The 23,009-nt window shown below is 31.8% G+C and overlaps 2 protein-coding genes across 2 annotated transcripts; both read right to left on the bottom strand.

Moving 5' to 3' along the window:
* Nucleotides 1-515: 515 nt before the first annotated feature.
* Nucleotides 516-13,366, bottom strand: LOC140039978 (CD63 antigen-like). Its single transcript, XM_072085574.1, has 6 exons — nucleotides 13,201-13,366; nucleotides 5,039-5,227; nucleotides 4,532-4,702; nucleotides 3,608-3,727; nucleotides 2,889-2,972; nucleotides 516-2,527 (listed from the first exon to the last, which is right to left on the bottom strand). The coding sequence occupies exons 1-6, from the start codon at nucleotides 13,261-13,263 to the stop codon at nucleotides 2,462-2,464; spliced, it is 693 nt and encodes a 230-aa protein (XP_071941675.1). The 5' UTR covers nucleotides 13,264-13,366; the 3' UTR covers nucleotides 516-2,461.
* Nucleotides 13,367-16,028: 2,662 nt separating this feature from the next.
* Nucleotides 16,029-22,978, bottom strand: LOC140039975 (uncharacterized). The gene is made up of 9 exons (XM_072085571.1): nucleotides 22,958-22,978; nucleotides 22,422-22,619; nucleotides 22,250-22,311; nucleotides 22,005-22,123; nucleotides 21,143-21,817; nucleotides 20,583-20,804; nucleotides 20,271-20,401; nucleotides 17,758-17,936; nucleotides 16,029-17,498 (listed from the first exon to the last, which is right to left on the bottom strand). Exons 2-9 carry the CDS (start codon nucleotides 22,455-22,457, stop codon nucleotides 16,520-16,522), a joined length of 2,403 nt encoding a protein of 800 aa, XP_071941672.1. The 5' UTR covers nucleotides 22,458-22,619; nucleotides 22,958-22,978; the 3' UTR covers nucleotides 16,029-16,519.
* Between the last annotated feature and the right edge of the window lie 31 nt (nucleotides 22,979-23,009).

A 23,009-nucleotide genomic window follows, 5' to 3' on the forward strand; every position in this document is an offset into this window, starting at 1 on the left:
ACAACAGGGTAGAACATTTGACCAATGAGCTTTCATATTCATGAGGCAATTTATTACACACTATTTTTTTTGTAATTTTAATATATATGTCTATATATATCTGTTTGAATGTGTTTAAAAAATAATTAATTAAATATTAATGTTTGCAACAATTCCAAAAAAGATTAAAAGCAAATTATACCATAAATTAATCAAAGATTATTCTAATATTCCCAGTTTCCTGGACTTTCTCACCCTCTGAAGACGATCAAAGTATATTGATCGAAATGTTGAGAAACTCAACAGTCCTTTTCAGAACTATATAAATTTCTTTAATTTCTTCAATTCACTGTGCTTTTCAAAGTAATCGCAAGATGCACACATAAGCCTTAATAGAAATATTTGGAAGCGGAGTTGTTTACTTATCATGACAAAAATACTCTGGGGCCTGACAAGATGTTAACCCTGTGCCTCCACTGAAGTTATTTTTCGTCAATTACACAATCAAAAACCAAATAAAACAATTGTAAAACATATTTAATCTAATAGACTTTTAATAAAAAGTGAAGAAGCATTTAAATGTACCACTATTTTGAAGACACTGAAAAACATGAAAAGCGGCAAATGCCATTAAATCGCATGTATAAGACCAATAATGAAGAACATGATACTAATAAATGTTATCAATTCGATACAATACTAATAAATGATACATTTAAAAGGGGGCAACAATCAAGGCCAACTTAAATTCTTGCTAAATTTTAATGAAAAAAAACCACAAAAATGCTTTGTAGCTACTATTTAAACTACGGTATTATGTTATAGCAAAGCACTTACTATACAGCAACAAGTAAAGTCTTTACAGACTTAAAACATCAATAATCTAGTACCATAAATATGCTTACTTTTTTTTAATGCATTTTCTACACCCAATTATGTTTGATTAACTTTCATTGCAATTTATTTTCAAAGCAAAAAAAACAACACAATTAGGGTATTAGCAACGCAAGTACAGTATCGCAGAAAAGCGTACAAGCAAAGAAAATTTATTGTTTTAATCTAATTTAACATATGTATCATTTTTAATAATAGCATTTATAATAAAGCTATTTTAATATTAATTAATAATAATTTATTAATTTTAATGATTTAATAATACAATATTAATACATTCTAGACACTAGGTTTTCTCAAAATACAACACTAGACTTATTTAAGCAACTTCATTAACAGACTGTGAAGTGAAATGCACCGTCAATATGACAACAGGACTATAAGGTGGGATTTCATGATACTACACTCATGCTGAAAACCGTTTACCCATGGTCATTATGTTCACTAATGGATGCCATTTTGGATGAGGTTAAAGGTGACTGGTTTTGGGAGTGCTGAATGTATAGGACATATAATGTTTTTAAGGAGAACATAGGATATAGGTGGGTTACATTGGTAGGTTGAGACACAAGATAACATATAGTAGCCCTATCAACATTCTAAACAAAAAGCTGCACCAGTAAAGGAATGGTAATGCAAGTCCAGTTGTTAACAAGTTTATAATATTTTGTGAATTTGAATTATCTTTATCATTTGTTAATTCATTTCTATCTTCATGAAAAATATTGTATAAATTTAGTAGAATAAATAGTTTTCCTATTGTTTTAATCATACAAAAATATACAGAAATATTATATTATTTATTGTCTAATAACAATAATTTTGGGAATCTTTTAAAACGAAGAATATATATGTGCTTTATTCAATTATAATTCTATTAATAAAACTCTTTTTTTTATTGGACCAAAAATATACAGAAAAATTCTATCTATTCAATGGAACAGCATTAAGTTCAAATTAAGACACAAAGTAATTATTGATCTTGCAAATATGAATAAATTCAATTTATCTATGAAACAGAAAACGCAAGAATCAAATAATATTTGGAAAGAAAAAATTGCACTAATAATGAAATCATAGTGAATATCACAAGGCTGCAAAGACAGATTAATACTGAAAAAAACTTTATAAAAATTCACCGGTCATCAAAAACACATGTTTAGGTATGTGCTAGGATACATCTGATACAACAACTAGACAAATGTTTTCAGATTTATCTAATTTATTTATTCAGTTTATTTATTCAGTTAAAATGTTTGAAATGTGTTTGTTGACAGGTCACAAGAATGTCAAATACACCAGGGAGAATGTAACATCAAAAATATTCATGAAAATACATTAATAATATCTCTATTCCAAAATAAATCACAATAATACAATAGATGGTAACAGCACAAACAAAATTACATCATTTAAAAATGTCCCACATATCCACTACCTATTAAAATTTTACAGACAGACCTAAAGTAGATTTGTTTATATAGTTGAAGCTGAGTTGCGTATTCCACTACAAGTTGTAATGGTACAAAAATAGTAGGCCAGTGATTGGTGGTGATTTAAGATAGATGACCTTTGAACTCTGCCCTCATTAGACCACTTCATATTCATTTTTGATAGACCTCATCAAGCAGCAAGCGCACATGACACCAATAAGCTGTGTAAAAAAAAGTTGTATATAATATTAACAGATATTATAGTAAAATCAATAAAAGAAGCTATGAAAGCAATATTACTTGTCATAGATTTCAACCATCCTGATTTCAGTGGTTTTTCTTTTTGATGTTGTTGTGTCCTACTATCAAGACCAACCCAGAATTGACATTGCGTGCATAGTAAGTCGATGAAAAAAAATGCAGCAAGCTTTCTGTGACCCTACTAATATAGTGGTGTGGACTTTTATTTTATATTTTTGAATAAGGGCAATGGCATGGTAGAGGTATTCCTGCTTTCATGTTTGTCTGCAGGCTCTAATACTCAAAAGTTCATGGATAGTGTAATAAAAAATTATATAATACCTGGACCAGTGCAACACCAATAGCAACTCCGGCAATAATAGCTATGTTGTCGTTGAAATAGTCAAACAGTGCTTTAGAACATCCCTAAAAAACAATATATATATTTAATTAATATTCATAAACAAAACAAAATATTCAATTTATGTTAGTGGGGTACTATCACTCTCTATAAATAACATAAACATGGCCAGGCTACTAAGTAGCCAGGCCTTCACTGATTGTGAAGCCAGAAAACAATATTTGTGAGTAAAACTGTGAAAGTGGTCAAATGACATGATACACGCCCTGTAGAAGAAAGGTGTGAATCATTGATGAGATGTTCAACTAAGACATCTTTTGTGCTGGTATCAATTACTAATAGTAGGTCAACAAATATAGTCTATTAAGAAAAATATATCATATTACAGTATTTATTTGTTTGCTTGTTTATTTTTTAGGCTGATTCCAATATAACTTTGTCAATAACAAAATTTATAAAGTGTTTAAAATTTAGGGTTACAATATTTCTTTGATTGTGTTCATGTGCTATCTAAACATCTCTAGTCTGTTTTTATTTTGAATATAAAAACACAAAAAGTACAATAGCTACGATGTCGGACAATTTTAATCGGCTTCCCCTCTTTCTTCTGTAAATTACAGTCAAAATTAACTCCTTTCACTGATTGTTTCCCACCTAAACCCATCACACTCTTTGATCTCTATATCTCATCATTTTATACCTCGTCGTATGCATTTTCTACAACATTTTTACAATCGTTGTCATCGCAACAAGAGTCCGGCACTGAATCATCCAGATACTCATACCACTCTGTGTAGTTGTTGGTACCACAACACTCAAGCTAGAGAATATAAATACATGTTATTATATAATTAGAAAAACAACATAAAATCAAAATATTCATAACAGTGTCCATTTGATTGGTTTATTTTGTATCACATGACCATTTAACATATAAATATTCACTACCTTGTCCATTTGATTGGTTTATTTAGTATCGGATGGCCATTTAACATATAAATATTCATTACCTTGTCCATTTGATTGGTTTATTTCGTATCACATGACCATTTAACATATAAATATTCATTACCTTGTCCATTTGATTGGTTTATTTCGTATCACATGACCATTTAACATATAAATATTCATTACCTTGTCCATTTGATTGGTTTATTTCGTATCACATGACCATTTAACATATAAATATTCATTACCATATTGGAGTAAATATAGCATTAGTTTTATGTATCAAATAAACTGCAAAAATAGTTTTGATTTTTGGCTAACATAATTTAGTTACCCAATCCTAAAAGCCAGAGGCCATATTCAACATTTACACTTAGGCAAAGGGAAATGCTTAATATCTGAATACAATTTATTAGGGAAATAGTTAAAATATTTATTCAGTTAAGTAAAATAAAAACATTTAAGGGAAATGTCTCACTTAAGTGTGATCGGTGAAACGGCCTCTGGGTTTAAGTTCATGATTTGTACCAGGTGGTGTTACATGCACATGGTATGTATGACTGGTAAGCTGCATTTGTCTTCGTCATACACTGGTTCCTTTCAGCTCAGGTGCTATAAATTTCAGGTGGACACTTTATTTAGTAGTTACCTACAAAAACAATTGAGGAATTCTTACATTTTGTTGCATATCGTCCCAAAGTTTTTTAGTTGCTTCTTCCTTTTTGTATTGCGGCATTGTGCTCAGCATATTGTCTTCGATCTGGTCTTGTAAAGCGTCACTTTCAACAAATCCAGCAATGCCAAGTCCAATCTCAATGATCAATAAGATGACAAGGATACATGTATACTAAGAAGAGAAATATAATGATCATAACTGGTATACTAAATGAAGAGATCCTCTAGACCATTGATATGGGATAAAATCCCTAATATTTGAATATTAAAACACTATACAGTAATAGCATATTGAGAACTGGTCCTAATTGTACTAATGAAATAGTATAAACATATTAAGCTCTGTCTACACTACCAAACTAGTTTGACAAAAAAAGTGTGATGAGCCCAAATAATGGCAGTGATGTGCCCAAATATGGTAGTGATATGACATCATCATGTCCATATATGGCACATTACATTTTTTTGTCACATAAAGTTTGATAGTGTAGACAAAGCTTTAGCTTACAGTAGCAACCATGCAGTAACTTTCTTTCATTGCACCACAACAGCCACAGAAACCAGTAATGAAGATGATGGCACCAACCACAATGATGAATATGGGTACAGTGTTACCCATATCACCGGTAAAATCCACATAATCAGAATAATCTTTCAGTACGACACAACCACCGATGATTAAGCCAAGTCCACAAAGCTAGAAAAAAAAATGTTTGCAAAATTTAAAATACAGCAGCTAATGGGCAGAGAAGACGAGAAAAAAAATGTAAAAATGTTATGGTTGAAACATCAAAGATAGGCATCAGTATGTAGTATGTCCTGATAAGACATCCACACAAAGTCCACAAAGCTAAATAAAAAGTTTAAAATTTCTAAAGATTTAATTACGCAGGAAAGAAAAGAAGTTTTTATGAAAATGTTATGGTTGTAAACATCAAAGACAGGATGTAGTATGTCCTGATAGACATGTATACATTTAAGCTACTAATAACAAAATGAATATGTCAACTGTCATTCTACAGGCTATTGTGTATCACAGCATTATAATAAAAGAGGCAAAGAACGCTCTACATTTCAAGTTTTTCAATAATTTTGTTAACGGTAAATTTGTATTCATTTGTATTGTACAGTACATCTCTTTTCCTTCATAAGAGATATAGAAGATATTTCGCCATGAAAACCTTGGCCATGGAAGATCATAAAATAATGAGTGTAGGCCTGCTGTATAAATATTAAATCAATTTCATAAGCATTTTGTTATTTTTTATTCGGTAAAACAAATTCAGATTACAGAAGCAAACGAGTATTGAATGAACCAGAAAAAGATCCAAGATTATGTGTACACTAAAGTCTGTTAGACTGTGCTTAGAATGGAACATCATCTTTACTGGTAGATTGCCTTAGTTAAAACGACCGTCCTAAATCCAATAGACACTGGTAGGTCATAATTCAAAGTTAACTTAATAAATGTCAAAATAAAAAATGATCTTTAATAACAATAATGGTAGAAAAATAAAAAGATTTAATTACAAAATGTAACATATTGGACTAGACTGCATAATTAGTAACAGCTGCATTGACAAGAATTATAAATAATAACTTAATAATAAATTGATTGAATTAATGGTGAATACAAACAAACATCAAACTCAGAACTGTATGTTTATTTTAAAACGCATATCAATTCTTTTATTTAATTAATAGTAATAATAATAATATCCTTTCATTTCATAGTACTATAATACAATGGCAGAAATAGGCCTAAGTTCACAATAGACTAAATACATCAGTATGTTCAGAAATCATACTTGAATTGAAATTAACAAAATGGAATGGCTGCTACGACCACTTTCATCACACCAAGTGCACTTATAATATCCTTCTTGTAAACACAATTGGCCAGAAATTCATTCAATTATGCCTATAGTAAACATACAGTGTACAATGTAACCTTACTGTACACTGTATGTTTACTATAGTGTACTGTACAATGTAACCTTACTGTACGTACACTTTAATGTAAAAAACAAAAGAACTTAAGGTGTCCCTGAGCACACATGGCGTAAACTACAACATACTTGATACAGTATAGATAGAAGAAAGCAGAAATTCTACCACCTGCTGGTGATACACTGACAATAAAATAATAAATATGTGATGAAATGGTGATGAGTGTATATCTGTGAGAATGTGAGAATGTGAGAATGCTGTTCCAACCAAGATAATTTATACCTCCCTAGTTTATCATACTAGCAGTCTACAGACCTCTTTAGCATTTAAATTTACCGTATATTTACTTTTTAATACCAGTATTCATAATAATGTTATTTTAAGTATATACTATCACCGATAAAGCATTGTAATGAGCACACCCTCTAAGAGCAGCCAAACATTGATTTTACAAATACAATTAATTAGCCTACATGTAATTTAAACGTAACAGCTGTTGTTTTTTAATTATTCACATTTCATAGAACTATTCGTTTTCATTATCAATTTTGTCAACACGTATGTTGTTACAATGTATTACTGAATACAAGCTATAATGCAAATAGGTAGTAATCATATTTTTGTATTTTCTAGGGAACAAAAATTGTATGACAGATGAAATATATACAGTTATAAAAATATTTGGGATTTTTCATCTTTAAAAATAGACAACCTACTGCATGAGGAATTAATTACACATAGATTTTACAATGAGCATTTTCCATTTCATTTTAACAAAGAATCACATTACGATATACAAAATTTAGTAGCAGATTTTAAATGTACATCTACTTATATATTGTTACGTATATTATCATCTACTTTCTTGCATCTCACAACAAATGAAATACACAAGTTACAAGTCTATTTACTTGATCCAGAAAGAAAAAATATCATATCATTATCCGAAAACAATGTAGGATCAGGGAGACTTTCATTAAGGCCATGAAAGCCACACAAAATTTAAATAATATATACTTATGTAGACATTGATATTGAAATTTTGACCTTTCCATAAATAAATATACATTTTCTTTCAACTTAATAAAAATGGTGATACAGAATTTCATCTGAAGAATATTGATTATTATAATAAAGTATGTTTGATATCAACTCATTAAAATAGAATAGAATCACATAATCATCAGTGAAGCATGACAATCTCATCTCACTTTAACACTCATGCTATCAACTGTTATTGTATGAAGAATCTAATTAATGCAACTTGCCTTTAAGGTATTCTCTTGCTACAGTTGGCAAATTTATTAATTAATTATCTTTCTTGAAACAAACTAAACTCTGCCAGCTTTCTGTATGATTACAAATTAATTTTAAATGACGATGATGAAAATTAGCTAATGAATTATTCATTAAGCAGTTTCACAGCTTTCTCAACTACATTATGACTGCAAAAACAGCTTGAATTTGCATTATGTATTCACCTTTGTATTACAATAAAAAAAGTAAAGTTGTTAAACTGTATTTAAAATTTAATATACTGATGGTATAACACTTTAACTGTACAAATGGAAATATTATCTGTAATATTATTAAAATACATGGTAGAATATAACACTGCAAGTGATAGTTATTACTCAAAATACATGGTATAGCACTATACTATAACACTTTAGCAAATAACTACAGTATGCTGTACTTAAAATACATGGTATAGCACTTAACTAATACTCTAACTAATCTACAATAATTAATTAGGCGATGATACATTATGTTCATAGCTGATAAAGAATAATGTATAATATTATTATTATTATCACATCCATATGGAATGTTTAGATTGAGCAAACAGATGATTGTTCACTGTCAGCAAATAATACCAAAACAAAACACCTAAATAAACCTCAACATCCACAAATGAGCTATACAAAAAATAGTCCTTATTGATGCATTGTAAAGTTCCTCATATTAATTCCAAATCATGTAAATCATTATGGACATACAGTAGAACCATTGGTAAGGAGACAGCTCCAGGACCCAACAAAGTATCCCCTTAAAGGGGATACGTCCAGGACCCAACAAAGTGTCCCCTTAAAGGGGATACCTCCAGGACCCAACTAAGTGTCCCCTTAATGTGGATGTATATATTTATTCCTTATTCGTTTTACAGGAAAGTGTCAAGTTCAATATTGAATATCGAAACGTGGCAAGCTATAGGCGCTTGACCTTTGACAAGATCGCCTAAATTTTATAATTTAAATCTACGATACTTAGTATTGTATATTCAGGAATAGCCGCTCCATAGTCTCTTTGCTTTTCTTCCTTATATCTTATTCTGATTAACTCAAAATTATTTTTACTAACAAACATTACTATTTGTATGCCTAGTGTGTAAACATTATTGACATAATTTCATAAACATCTTCATGTCGTACAACTACTCGTAACATTTTTTCTCAACTTTCTATCATCTAAAGTCGTAGTTAGTCATGCCTCGGGTCACATTCTATGGTCTCCGTACAGGTAGGCTACTACATCAGTACTTCTATGAATGGATGACTAGCCGGTGACAATAACGCTAGTTAGTCATACACAGTACCGTTTTTGATTTTACGATCATTCGGGAAACCACCTCACGACGATAGAACAGTTCATAAAAAGTGTCCCATAGGAGGATGCTACTGTACATGAGTACACCAACCATGAATTCATTGTACAGTACGTACCAATACCATAAAAAAACAAAATGATTTAATCGTACTGATCAGTCAGGATGGATACTGATACTACTTTTTACAAGGTGTGTCAGTATTAAACTCTGTAAGCTCTATAATAAAAGGATTACTAGATTATTGAGTATGTTGATAGAAATGATGTACAGTATGTTAGTACTCTATTGTATGTCTCTAGAGCCCCTTTCTCACAGATGTGTCTGCAATATACCGGTACAGTGCTGGCGTCGTGCCGGTATCGTTACCGGCATATACCCATTCTCATCGGACTATCGTGCCGGAAATATAACCGGTATATACCGGCTTTCTGTGAGAAAGGAGTCGGGCATATTCGGCCAATAAAAAGTCTCTGACAAAATAATTATTGAGGGCGTCCTTTATTGTTATTATTTTTGTCTAGGGATATATGGCGGCGAATGTTAGGTTACAGATTATTATCTTCCTTTATAGCATATTTATGCAATACATGCTATGTACAGTATATTGTGCATATATTATACAGGTACAGCAATTAATTAGCCGTCAATCGGCAATCTGTAAAACACCTTAGAAGGCTGTACAATTTACAAGGCGACGAAGGGTCAGGCTAGTTAGGCACCAACATTAACAAAGAGCTGGCCTAGGCTAGGCCTGCTATAGATTATGCTACAAATTTCTTCTTGTCCCCTTATTTTAAGCAGCTCTCTTATCTCATTATCCCTCCAGTTCGACATTATTATTGTTAATTGAATTGAATCGGCGCCAAAGTGATACACTTGACCGCGCAAGGTGTCTGAAGCCTCGACAGGGAACCCCGGAATATAACGGCGTTACGTTCTCACAGAATGCCCGTCTGGCATTGCAGGGAATATCCCTAGAATATTACTAGGTCTAAAGCAGGTCAAGTCGATGCCGGCATGATGCCAAGACGACCCGTTCTCACAGAAAACCATACCGGCATGGTAATGGTATATTCCCGCAATATTCCTGGCACTCAGCTCTGTGAGAAAGGGGCTTAGGTACAGTATTGGTTTATAAAGACATCAGCAGTAAGCATAGTTTTGACACAAGTGTTGCAAAAACTAAAGTATGCTACTTTTAGTCATCATCACAGGGGACCATTATGTAGGCCTACTGTATATGGAATAAACAATTTAGATATTTTTCTATATAATTTTTACAAATAAGTGAGACAATAAACTAGGTATAAACAGTTTAGATACAGACTCTACATTAATCTCCAAAGACAAAATGAAACTGAAACCTTAATGTACTATTGTAATAGTCTATTAAAACAGTATAGTATTAATATTCAGATATTATCTGCACTTGCACCATAAACAAGCACAAGTATATTGTATTTTATTTATTATACGGTTAACTGTATAAATATAATATCTGTGCAAATTTCAAATTGTAAAAATGTTACAAGTTTGAATGTCAAGGTTTTAAAATCTTGTCAAATGATTTACCACTTGACATACTGCTGTAAAAATAGGATGAAATTCATTTAAATTATGATGATGAAAACCACAGTGTTGTTAGGCCTAAAGACTACTGAATGAAGGAAGGGTGAATAGGACAATGTTGTAGGTATCCTTGACATTAGAGAATAAAACTACCAGTAACTGAATATATCATTGCAGTAAATACCGCACTTTATAATAACCATGTTCTAAATGATGTCCCTTTACTGAACTAACTGAGTGAACTGTATTTACTAACTGAGTGAACTGTATTTACTAACTGAGTGAACTGTATTTACTAACTGAGTGAACTGTATTTACTAACTGAGTGAACTGTATTTACTAACTGAGTGAACTGTATTTACTAACTGAGTGAACTGTATTTACTAACTGAGTGAACTGTATTTACTAACTGAGTGAACTGTATTTACTACCTGAGTGAACTGTATTTACTAACTGAGTGAACTGTATTTACTGACTGAGTGAACTGTATTTACTAACTGAGTGAACTGTGTTTACTAACTGAGTGAACTGTATTTACTGCATCTTATCTAAGCTCAAAGTCTATTATTTATCTAATCTTGACAATATCTAAAGAAAATTGCAAAGTGTTTTTCTCAGAATTTATTTTACAAATAATGAATTGAAAATTCATTCCTTGAATACATTCATTATTTGTTAAACGTTTTTTCTGCTTTCATCTTAAATCGAATGTTGGAGGGTCATTAAAAATAAATTGTGATACTTGAAATTTGGCTGTGCAGTTCGTGAATCAGCCCAATATTCACTAAATGTTTGCAAAATTCCAAAAAGCAGATCATGCAATTAGTATCCCAGATTGTAAGGATAAATGAATAAAGCCTATCATGTGACTTGAAATCAACCAATCAAATGGCAACACTTAAATATATTTGCTACACAAAACCGTATATAGAATTTACAGAACACTTATTGAGAATTTGACGTTTCAATTTATTTGATAATAATCTGAAATTATTTAGTGGATCTACTGGTATAGAATTTACAATCAAGAAAGATGCAGTAATTGTGCATAGGATACATTACACTGCAATTTCAAACCATGTATTATGTGACTTGAATAATGATATTTAAATGAATGTATACGTAATGTTTGTACAGTAAACTGCCTGATACTAAAAGATACTAAATCACAAAGAAAAATATAGAAAATCTTTTAGCTTATTTCACACAGAATATTAAATAAATTTAGAAAGATTAGAAACATTTTTTTGCAGGCAGATTGGTAATATGACCCTTATTGACATTCATACTGGTCATGTGATTATGAAATGTACCAGGATGTAAGTAATAATATTACTATGTCATGTCACCTGATGACAACATTGCAACACTACCAATATTGTTCACAACAGGTCGCTTACTGGGGAGAACATTTCCCCAAACTGAAGATAATAGGACAGGGTTGAATTGATTCTTACTGAATTTGGTATTAAAAAACAACATTTGATCACAACTATTAAACAGGACGATTTGTGTGTTTATTTAGGTAAAATGCACCATAGAAAGCGATTTAGGTTCTATAGGACACGTAGACAAGTAGATAAAGCCCTGCTTTAAAATATGGTCATTTGAATCTGAATAGAAGTTCACTTCATTATGTAGACACAATAAACACTATACACACTGTAGGTTTACATGGCAGTGAGTGAATTGACCGACCTTTAAAAACAAAGTATAGTCCAAAACACAAGTGGTTATAAAAATATGGATCAGATAGTATAGTTTGAAACATCTACAGTTTTAATGCATTTGGTCTATTTTAATATATCAATGCAAGCATATATATACTGTATATCAATGGTGGAGGGCATTTCCAGGATTATAAAACAGGGGAGCACTAACATACTAATATAGATACCAACAAGAAGTTTATAATTTGCAGTTGGTAACAAGGTAACAATCCATAGTGCAGGGCCACAAAAAGTGGTGAGGTTGAAACCTTAATCACTCACGGCTACGGTTATTTTAGCGACAGTAACAAAAACAAATAATTATTAGACATTGTATTGTACAACATAATTTAAGATTTATTAACATTGTATATGTGTATATTGAGATTGTCAATGTGTCTATTGACATTTTTTATTTACCTATCCATGATAATAATGACTACCAATTACTGTTTTATCTATGTTTGCTTTAATATCTTTTTTCTATTTTGTATATGTTCATTCATTATTATCTGAATAAATGTTATCAAAATCTGAATCTGACATTTTAATAAATTGTGGTAAAATTACAGAATAAATACGTTAAATTAATATCAAATTAAACCTAAAATTGCACTATTAATGTGGATAAATCATTTAATGTAAAAAAGGAGTTGCTAACTATTATACTTACATAAAAACTAACATTTATTATTCTATAATCATCATCTCCTGCTCATGGTCATTGACATTTTGGGATTCATACATGTCATCCATGAATTTTACACTAGTCGGCCTAGCCTCAATAGGCAGACTTAGTACGTACTTAAAACCACAAAATTACTTTCTACTCACCCAGAATATTACATTGAAAAAGAATAACATAAACTTCACTAATTTCATTCCTCCTTCTGCCATTTTGTATGTTTTGTTCCTGTATTATTTTCTTTGGGAATAATTGCACAAATTCTAAAGGAAACTTTCCGTTTTATTCAGTCGGTGGTCGATGATCTTATGACGAGATGATAAACACCCATATAGAGGGCGGAAATTCAGTGACTAAGATCCACTTGATTTTAATTGATTTTAATAGCGATGACGGCAAACTTCTTAAAAACAAATTATTAAATATAATTTTAGTCATTAAAAGAAAATAAAAATCGTTTTATTTGTAACCTATTTTAAATACATCATATTTGTCATTATCAGAAAAGTATCGGAAATAAAACATGTGTCCAAACAAAACAAATCAATGGGCTAATCAATATCTAATATACTTTGCGGATTAGAGCTGTCATTTAAACGTATTCAATAAGCATTCTGTTTATTCGAAAGTAAAATGTATAATTGCAACTAGTTTCTGTTATCTAACATTTATATGAACAATTTATCCATAATAAATATAATAGTGAAGCCAAGCTGTAATATTGAGTCGGCCTCTATGAACTATAGCCGCCTACACTTCTGGTCTTGCAAACACGTCCTCCGGTTTATGAGCCCATATACTGTATTGTTAAAAGGCTATAATGTTCAATTTACAGTCACTATAAAATTTAACAACCATCCTATTTTTCTACTACACTTCTCAACTGAAAAAAATTAGAATATTACGGAACTACAATTAACATTACAGCACATTATTTCTTAGTTAATTACCGGTACATGACTAACATGGAAGGATATTATGTAATTGAAATATTCGCGCTCTAACAACACGGAATTTATTTGGTATGCAGTCATATGATAACTAAATAGTAACTATACTTTAAATGTTAATGTCCAAATTTACAATGCTCACATGATTTGAACGTGAAATAGACACAACGTTCCGACAAATCAACTATTGTTGAATATTACGTCATATCTAAATTAAACTTTTTTAAACGATTTCCGCCCTCCCCGGACTTGTAAATTACAGTATATATTAATTACAATTATTACGATATTTGTTTTTTTTATCGATATCATATCTCTGGCGCAATATCTTACAAGAACTTATTTGCGTTTTAACACCAACTGCGCCTGGAACGAATCGCAATGTTCTGTTAATAAATATTGCTCGTGAGTGACTGACAATGACAAAGTAATTGAAATAAGTAAGTAATAAGTAATAAGCACATATCAGTCATCCAGGTACCAGACCACGCAAAACAATATTACTTTCTAGATCGTGGATGAACTGTAATTCTTCGATTCGAAGGTTGATTTTAAATCCAAATTGTCAACTATTATAATCTAATGCATTACTGTAGGCCCTATAATCGTTAAATATTAGGGCCGTGAATGTCTCCATCTGCGTAATAATGCTTGATTCCCACTAGAGACGCAACGCAAGGACGTAAGCGAATTGACTGAAGCGTGATTCCCACTAACGACGCAACACAAGGACGTAACGCAACGCAAGTGAATTGACCAATCACAAGCGATGGCTTATTCGCTTGTGATTGCTAACTGTCTATAACTTCGCTTGTCATTGGTTAAAACGCTTGCGTTGCGTTTACGTCCTTGCGTTACGTTCTAGTGGGAACCAAGCTTAATCAAAAGCGATGGATTAGTTTAACAGTTGCTCGTGTTAATAAATTCGCTTGCGTTTTGGCTTACGAGAAACAAGCTTTACCAACCAGACCTCCCGCGGGGACGAAGGTTCGTAGGTATCTGTTATTACCAGTTGCGCCTCTCGCACCTCTCGTACGGACAATGTGACGTAAGAGAAATGTATAAGCAATGGGTGTACAGTATATTATTTAATTATTGACCATCGCAATTAAGTCGAAACAGCATATTATTTCTTAGTTAATTACCGGTACATGACTAAACATGGAAGGATATTATGTAATTGAAATATTCGCGCTCTAACAACACGGAATTTATTTGGTATGCAGTCATGATAAATAAATAGTAACTATACTTTAAATGTTAATGTCCAAATTTACAATGCTCACATGATTTGAACGTGAAATAGACACAACGTTCCGACAAATCAACAATCGTTGAATATTACATCATATCTAAATATAACTTTTTTTAACGATTTCCGCCCTCCTCGGACATAGAAATTACAGTATATATCAATTACGATTATTACGATATTTGTTTTTGTTTATCGATATCATATCTCTGGCGCAATATCTTACAAGAACTTATTTGCTTTTTAACACCAACTGCGCCTGGAACGAATCGCAATGTTCTGTTCATAAATATTGCTACACGTGAGTGACTGACAATGACAAAGTAATTGAAATGACGTAATAATCACATATCAGTCATCCAGGTACCAGACCACGCAAAAAAATATTACTTTCTAGATCGTGGATGAACTGTAATTCTTCGATTCGAAGGTTGATTTTAAATCAAAATTGTCAACTATTATAATCTAATGCATTACTGTAGGCCCTATAATCGTTAAATACTAGGGCCGTGAATGTCTCCATCTGCGTAATAATGCTTGGTTCCCACTAGAGACGCAACGCAAGGACGTAAGCGAATTGACCAATCAAAAGCGATGGATTAGTCTAACAGTTGCTCGTGTTGATAAATTCGCTTGCGTTTTGGCTTACGAGAAACAAGCTTTACAAACCAGACCTCCCACGGGGACGAAAACGAAGGTTCGTAGGTATCTGTTATTACCAGTTGCGACCTCTCGTACGGACAATGTGACGTAAGAGAAATGCATAAGCAATGAGTGTACAGTATATTATTTAATTATTGACCATCGCAATTAAGTCGAAACAATCCAAAAATTCATCTTTTGAAAAAAATTGACTCTTTGAAGAAAACATTACTGACAATAGATGTTATGTTGCTAAGCCTCAAAGCTCTAAAATAATATAATTTGTCGCACTTCACGGTCTCCAATATTGGCCAGGAATATTCAGAATTTGGATAAGGATAATATAATCATGGGAGAGTGGAGGAAGTAGATGTAAACATTTACAAGCAAATTAAGTTAAATCAAATTCATAATCAAACACGACACAGTTGTCATTAATAAGATCTTGTAATTAAGTGTTCTCCATATTTACATATCAACCAGCGCCATTGCCCTGTACTCCTCCATAGTAAACCAATTAACTTCCAATTCAACATTTAATATTTTTAAAATCTATTTAAAAATAAATATTTTATAAAAATTTAAAGATAAAAAATATTCTAATTTCTTTTTCAGAACCAAATTTTAAAACGTTTTTGCAATTGGAAGTGTATTATACTTCAAAGATACGCCCATGTGTATCAGATTATTTTGAAGCGTCTCGATATCTTTGTCTAGTTTGTTCAACCCCTCCTGGAAAATGTACTCATCTTGTGAAGTTACCGATGACAATGTACTCTCAGTTATGTTACTTAAGTCTGTCAACTTAAAAGTGTTTATTGGTGAGGTCGAAGAAACAAGCAATCTATCAAGATGTGAATCAGTAAATGAGACATGGGCTGGTCTCTTGTGCTGATGATCTTGTCTCTTATGTGCAAGATGGTCTAATAATGAGACATGGGCTGGTCTCTTGTGCTGATGATCTTGTCTCTTATGTGCAAGATGGTCTAATAATGAGACATGGGCTGGTCTCTTGTGCTGATGATCTTGTCTCTTATGTGCAAGATGGTCTAATAATGAGACATGGGCTGGTCTCTTGTGCTGATGATCTTGTCTCTTATGTGCAAGATGGTCTAATGTTGTATCCATAGGAAGTTCATACCCCACATGTGAAATACAACTTATGTGTTGTTCCTCATATTCATCTTTGTCTTCTTCAGCATGCATGCCATTGTAGTCTAAATCACCATGCAACAATTTGTCTCTATGTAATATTTCGTCTTGTGAATCATAAGAACTTTCTAAAATCCAATCTTTTACATCGTGTGGAGGACTGACCTTGAGGTTAAGAGGTGCAGTTGATTCTAATGAAGTCATGTGAGGTATTTTAAAGTTTGGCATTTCTCTTATATCATCTGAAACAGATTCTCCTTGTGTTTGGTTAGCTAGACTATTTCTGGTTCCAAGTTTTTCTTTTGGGTTAGAATCAAATGTCCTGAATTTCGGTAGTGGTTTTTTAAAGCGATCTGCCGCAGATGTGACTTCTGACATCTTTGGAACAGGATGTTTTACAGGACGCTCCTTTAGATCTCTTAGAAGCGACGATATTGTGTACTGCAAATTTCTGTTTAACAAATAAGATAATATAACCTAAAATGATTAGCTAGTAAACATAAAAAAGACAGTTTGAGCTCTGTCTACATTATCAAACTAGTTTGACAAAAAAGTTTTATGTGTTCATATATATGGTTGGTAGTAATATGATGTCATTTCACATATTTTTGTCACTTAAAGATATTGTAGACAGAGATTTATATCCAAATCTGTATCCAAAACAGATTTTGCCATTATATGGCTTTGGTAGTTTAATTGGCATGACCTACTCATTGATTTCTTTCATTCGTTTAATTTCTCCATCTCTCTGATTTATACACAAATCTTTAATGTTACATTCCTTCTTTTTTGCTTCCAGTTGAAGTTGTGTTGACTTGAGATCCAGTTTATTTTGACTAAGTTGTTTGTGTAATGTATCACACTCTTTCTGTAAGGCATCAGTCTTTGCCTGAATAAAGATAATGTTCTATCAAAGTTTTGAATCATGCATTTTTTAATAGACATCTTGTATCTAGTTACTGTCATGTTCAGCAGGGATATGGCCCAGAGGTTGCCCCAGAGCATAAGCAGCCCCAATGCAACTACCCATTGTTGAAAGGTCCCTTAGGTGTGCTAAATCAGAGGGTCCTTTGTGTTACGCCACTGGGGTAACACCACGCTCACGGTGTGCAACTAGCAATTCTATATAATTTCGTTTCGTTTCGTTTCGTTTATTTATTTTTTCCACTCACTTATATATATATATATATATATCATTTACATTTCCATAATGGATGGAAGTCACAGTAAGTTCACTGAACTTTAAGTCGTGACTCCCGTATGCCTAAGTATACTAACATTGCTACAGAGTAGACTAAAATATGAATATATAATAGTGAAAGTACATAAAATAAAGAAATAAAAAAAATTTAAATTATAGAAGTTAAGATAAACCAGGCAATTATATAATATATGATAAAAGGGATAATGATAACAATTAGAGTACAATATGAAATATAATTAAATATGGTATAATAACAAGTATAACGATACAATGTAGCGGAGATTATTGAATACCAGGGTGAAGGATTTAATGCCATGTATCACCACCAAATAAATAAGGATAAAAAATCGGCGAAAAATTATGTAGCATATTCTGACACCATTTTGTGTTTGAAATTAGATTTAAAACTAGAAAAGGAAGATTTCTGTTTAAGTTCATTTGAGAGTGAAGTCCAAAGTTTGGGACCAAAATAATACATAGAAAATCGTCGAGCCTTAACATTTAAATTATCAAGGATATAATTGTTAACAGAGGATCGGGTTTTATAGGAATGGCGTTCGTCAATTCTTGTAAATAAAGCATTAAAATGTGAAGGCAGTAAATTGTTAGATAAACGGTACATAAATGAGGCAACTTGTAATTTATTTAAATCATAAATGTTTAAAACGTTAAATCTTTTAAAAAGTAATTTTGTATGGGCTCTAAATGATTCTCCCGCGCAAATCCGAAGTGCACGTTTTTGTAGTTTAAAAAGGCGGTCAATTTGAGTTTTCTCTAGACTTGTCCAGGGGCATAACATATTAAATTTATCTAGAGTAATTGCCCAACATAAATTGGCATAAGAAAGGTAAGGCAAAACTAAAGTATTATAAAGGGTTAATAAGGTTTTTTGAGGGAAGATATGTTTTAATTTGTTCAATATTCCAACATTTCTAGAAACTAGATTACTGATTTTATTTATATGTAGTTTCCAAGTCAGAGAGGCATCTATGGTTACTCCTAAAAATTGTGTTTCATTAACTCGTTTGATCATTTTATTATCAATGTATATTTGTTCATTTAAAGAATTTGAAATTTTACGTTTAGAAAATATTATATATTTGATTTGATTTGATTTATTTCGGCATCAGTACATAAAATATCACAGACATACAATTAAAATTGACAAATATAAAAATACCAAAATAAAACAAGGATGCCAAGGATAACTCATAAAAGTCCTCTACGGACTTGTTTCCAATGAGGTCCTTATAGTTCGTTTTGAATGTATTAAGAGTTAATTTATTGTGTTTGAGCCAATTTGAAACTTTAAGTAACTCATCATTGACAATTTTAAACAAGGTATTTAATTTAGGATGAAAGAAAAAAATATTTGTGTCGTCAGCAAATAAGATAAAATTTAGTAATTTAGAGCTGTTTGGTATATCGTTAACAAAAATCAGGAATAAGAGTGGTCCAAGAATCGATCCTTGGGGAACACCACAGGTTAAACGGGAATAGGAAGAGTTAAAATTATTTAAGGAAGTAAACTGAACACGATTGGAAAGGTAGCTTTTAATTAGTTTTAAAGGAAGGCCTCTGATACCGTAATTTGAAAGTTTATGAATTAAAATATCGTGGTTAATAGTATCGAAGGCCTTAGATAAATCAAGGAAAATGCCAACAGAAAACTCATTTTTACTCAGGGCAATTGTAATTTTGTCAAAAATATCTAATAAAGCAAGATTGTTTTATACTGAATACTTTTTCCTGAAACCATATTGGCCTTTAAATAAAATGTTATGTTTAGTTAAAAAGGAAGAAATTCGATTATGCATTATTTTTTCAATTAATTTTGAGAAACAAGGAAGTAGGGAGATTGGTCTGTAGTTATTGAAATGATGAGGATCTTCTTTCTTGTAGATAGGGATGACTTTAGCTATTTTAAAAGATTGTAAAATAATTGTACCATTTCTGCTTCTAGAACTTTTTAGTACCACATTTAAAACATTGATATCGCATCTACAAACGGTTTCTTACCATATTTTCTCCACTAGATACATCCTGTTCAGTTTTTGTTTCATCATTTTCTTTTTTCAGTTTATCTATGACCTTTGCAGCATCTTTAAGTTTGATTTGTAGAACTTCTATGAATGCCTTTGAACTCAATACTAGATTTAGTTAGGAAATAAATCAAATTTTTGACTTCAATACAACAAAATCAGTACTGTGTATTTATAGTTAATTAAACGTCACATATTCTATTTATAACATGAAATTAGGAACCAAATTTCTTGAGTAACGAGATGTTGTGATATAGCCATGAAGCTATAGTATTAAGTACATACTTACATTCCAAATTTGGATTATCTTGATCCTTCAATTGACTGTCTATATCTCGGATTCTCTGATTTGCAATTCGTAATTTGCGCCGCAGATGGCAATTCTCATTGCGGAGAGGTTGAAGAGCGAGCTCAGTCTCTGTGGATGTTGAAGGTGTCACGTTTGTAGAATAAGGAATTGTGTTTAATGTTTGATCCATTTCACTCAACAATCGCTGGGTTTCAACATCACCTAACAGAAAGATAAGATTTAACTTTCAATGCCACATTAGAATACACAGACTTATATAGTATATTGCTATTAATTATAGATTTGATGCAAACTAAAGGGTCTTCACACCTGTTCCAGCAAATCAAACATCAATTTTCACGACGCTTCACATGGCTATGCGACAATCGATATGCGCGTGGCCGTGTGAAAATGAAACATTGTCGTTTAAACGCTGGCGGACCCATGCCGCAACAGGTGTGAAAAACCCTTGAGTGTAGATTGTGGCACTGGTTTGACCCCATCCCTACTTATATAGTTAAGTACCAAACCCAGTATTAACAAAAATATAGAAACCTTACCATTATCTTGCAGTAATGCATGAAGTTCATTCAAAAGGTATTTAGCTGTTCTTATTTGATTTCCACAATGCTTTGCCGCAGTTGGAGGAGGAACGCTACACCCCCTACTAGACAAGTGTTGATCCCCATCATTTGTAGGCGTCAAATTCCCTTCATCATCTGTACCATTTTCTTCTACAGTATCGTCATCTTGTTTATAGTTTGACCTAATTGACTGTTGACTGTTTGGTTTGATCAAATCTTTGTTTTGGTTGTTAGACTGCTTCTTAGATTCTGTTACTGATGGTTTTAAAACAGTGCATGGGATGACCTTCTTTTTCTGCTTTAGCTTAGGATGCTTTTGTTGCTGTTTTCCTTGATGCTTGTTTGATACTTGCTGCTTTGCTTTAAGTCTGTTTTGTTTCTTTCCTTCTTGATTCTCATCAACCTCTTGTATATTACTCTGTGTTCCATGTACTTTATGCATCTTTTCTTGGGTTAAATTTTCATGCTTAGGTTTCTTAGTAGGAGTGGAAGTCACAAGACGCCGGTGAAATGCAGTAACATCCTTCGAACCAACTTTATCTATTGATTTTTTCTCTTGTTTACTAATAATGCTTTTGTTTTTAGTGATGCCAGGTTGTTGACTGATCACATTGTTAGAATTGTATTTGCACTGAGAAAGAGATATTTCCCCTAAAAATAAAATATAATACAGTATACATATATATCAAATAAATACATCTTAATGAATGGTACTATTTTGTTTTTAATGTTTAAAATACTGTGCAATCATTTCATCTAAGTCTGATGTAAAACTAGACTTTGACCGATATAAAAGTGGACATTGACGAATCTAAAACTCCACTTTGACCAATGTTACCTTCAAGAATGTTAGCAAGAAGAGCAGCACATCGGTCAAGTCCTTTGGTTGTCATGGAAACTTGATCCTCAGAGTCTGTTGAATATAGTGAATACCCTGGAGTAGTTTCTTGAACATCTCTTAATAAAGATGAGATATGAGAGTAGTTATTATTAATATTATTTGTTAATGTTATACAGTATTGAAATAGTGTAAGCATAAACATATATTGGATACTTTTCTAATTTGTTGTCAAAAGTACTTACCTTCTGTTTTTAGGAATTTTTTTAACAGCTAATCCTCTTGAGATCAGAGATTCTTTACTTGACTATATTAATATAAAATAGGCCCTAGTAAATATTTTATGAGAAATGCATATGAAATGTATCATGTAGGCCTAATACATGTATTATTTAAAAATGGAATGATTAAATTCACCTTTGAGCCAGATGATTTCCTTGATGTTTTCTTCATCTTGCTAACTGTACTTTGATGGTATTGACTTCAACCAGATAAACAAGACGCCATCATCATAGAATACATTGAGTACATTCTCTAGGCTACAGTACTACTAGCCTACTAGCCTACTTACTACTTGCTTGAAAGTGTCTTTTCTGTCTTCTTCATTTATTCATTCTGTTTATAAAAAAAAATTGCATTTGGTAATCATTAATTGTTTGTATATTATAATTTCTATTCTTTGCTTTACAATAATGCTTATTCAACTTGAATGTGAAACAATTTGTTTCTGTCTGCATCCCTAATTAATATAATAATAAAACCATAGGCCATAGTCTATAGAGGCTAGCCCCACCAAACAACAAACAGTGCCAGGCCTAGCTTCTAATTTATATCTAAACTATTCATTTTAATCTTCTATCTTTTGCACAGTAGTTTTAACATAAGATCCATGTCGAATTATCCATATATATTAAAAAAGAACATTAAACATGTATCAAAACAAATAATTTTACCGTAATATTATTTTGTCGTCAAATTCCGTATTTCAATTTCGCAGACTTTTAA

This window comes from Antedon mediterranea, chromosome 2, assembly GCF_964355755.1.
Source record: "Antedon mediterranea chromosome 2, ecAntMedi1.1, whole genome shotgun sequence".
NCBI classification, from domain to species: Eukaryota; Metazoa; Echinodermata; class Crinoidea; order Comatulida; family Antedonidae; genus Antedon; species Antedon mediterranea.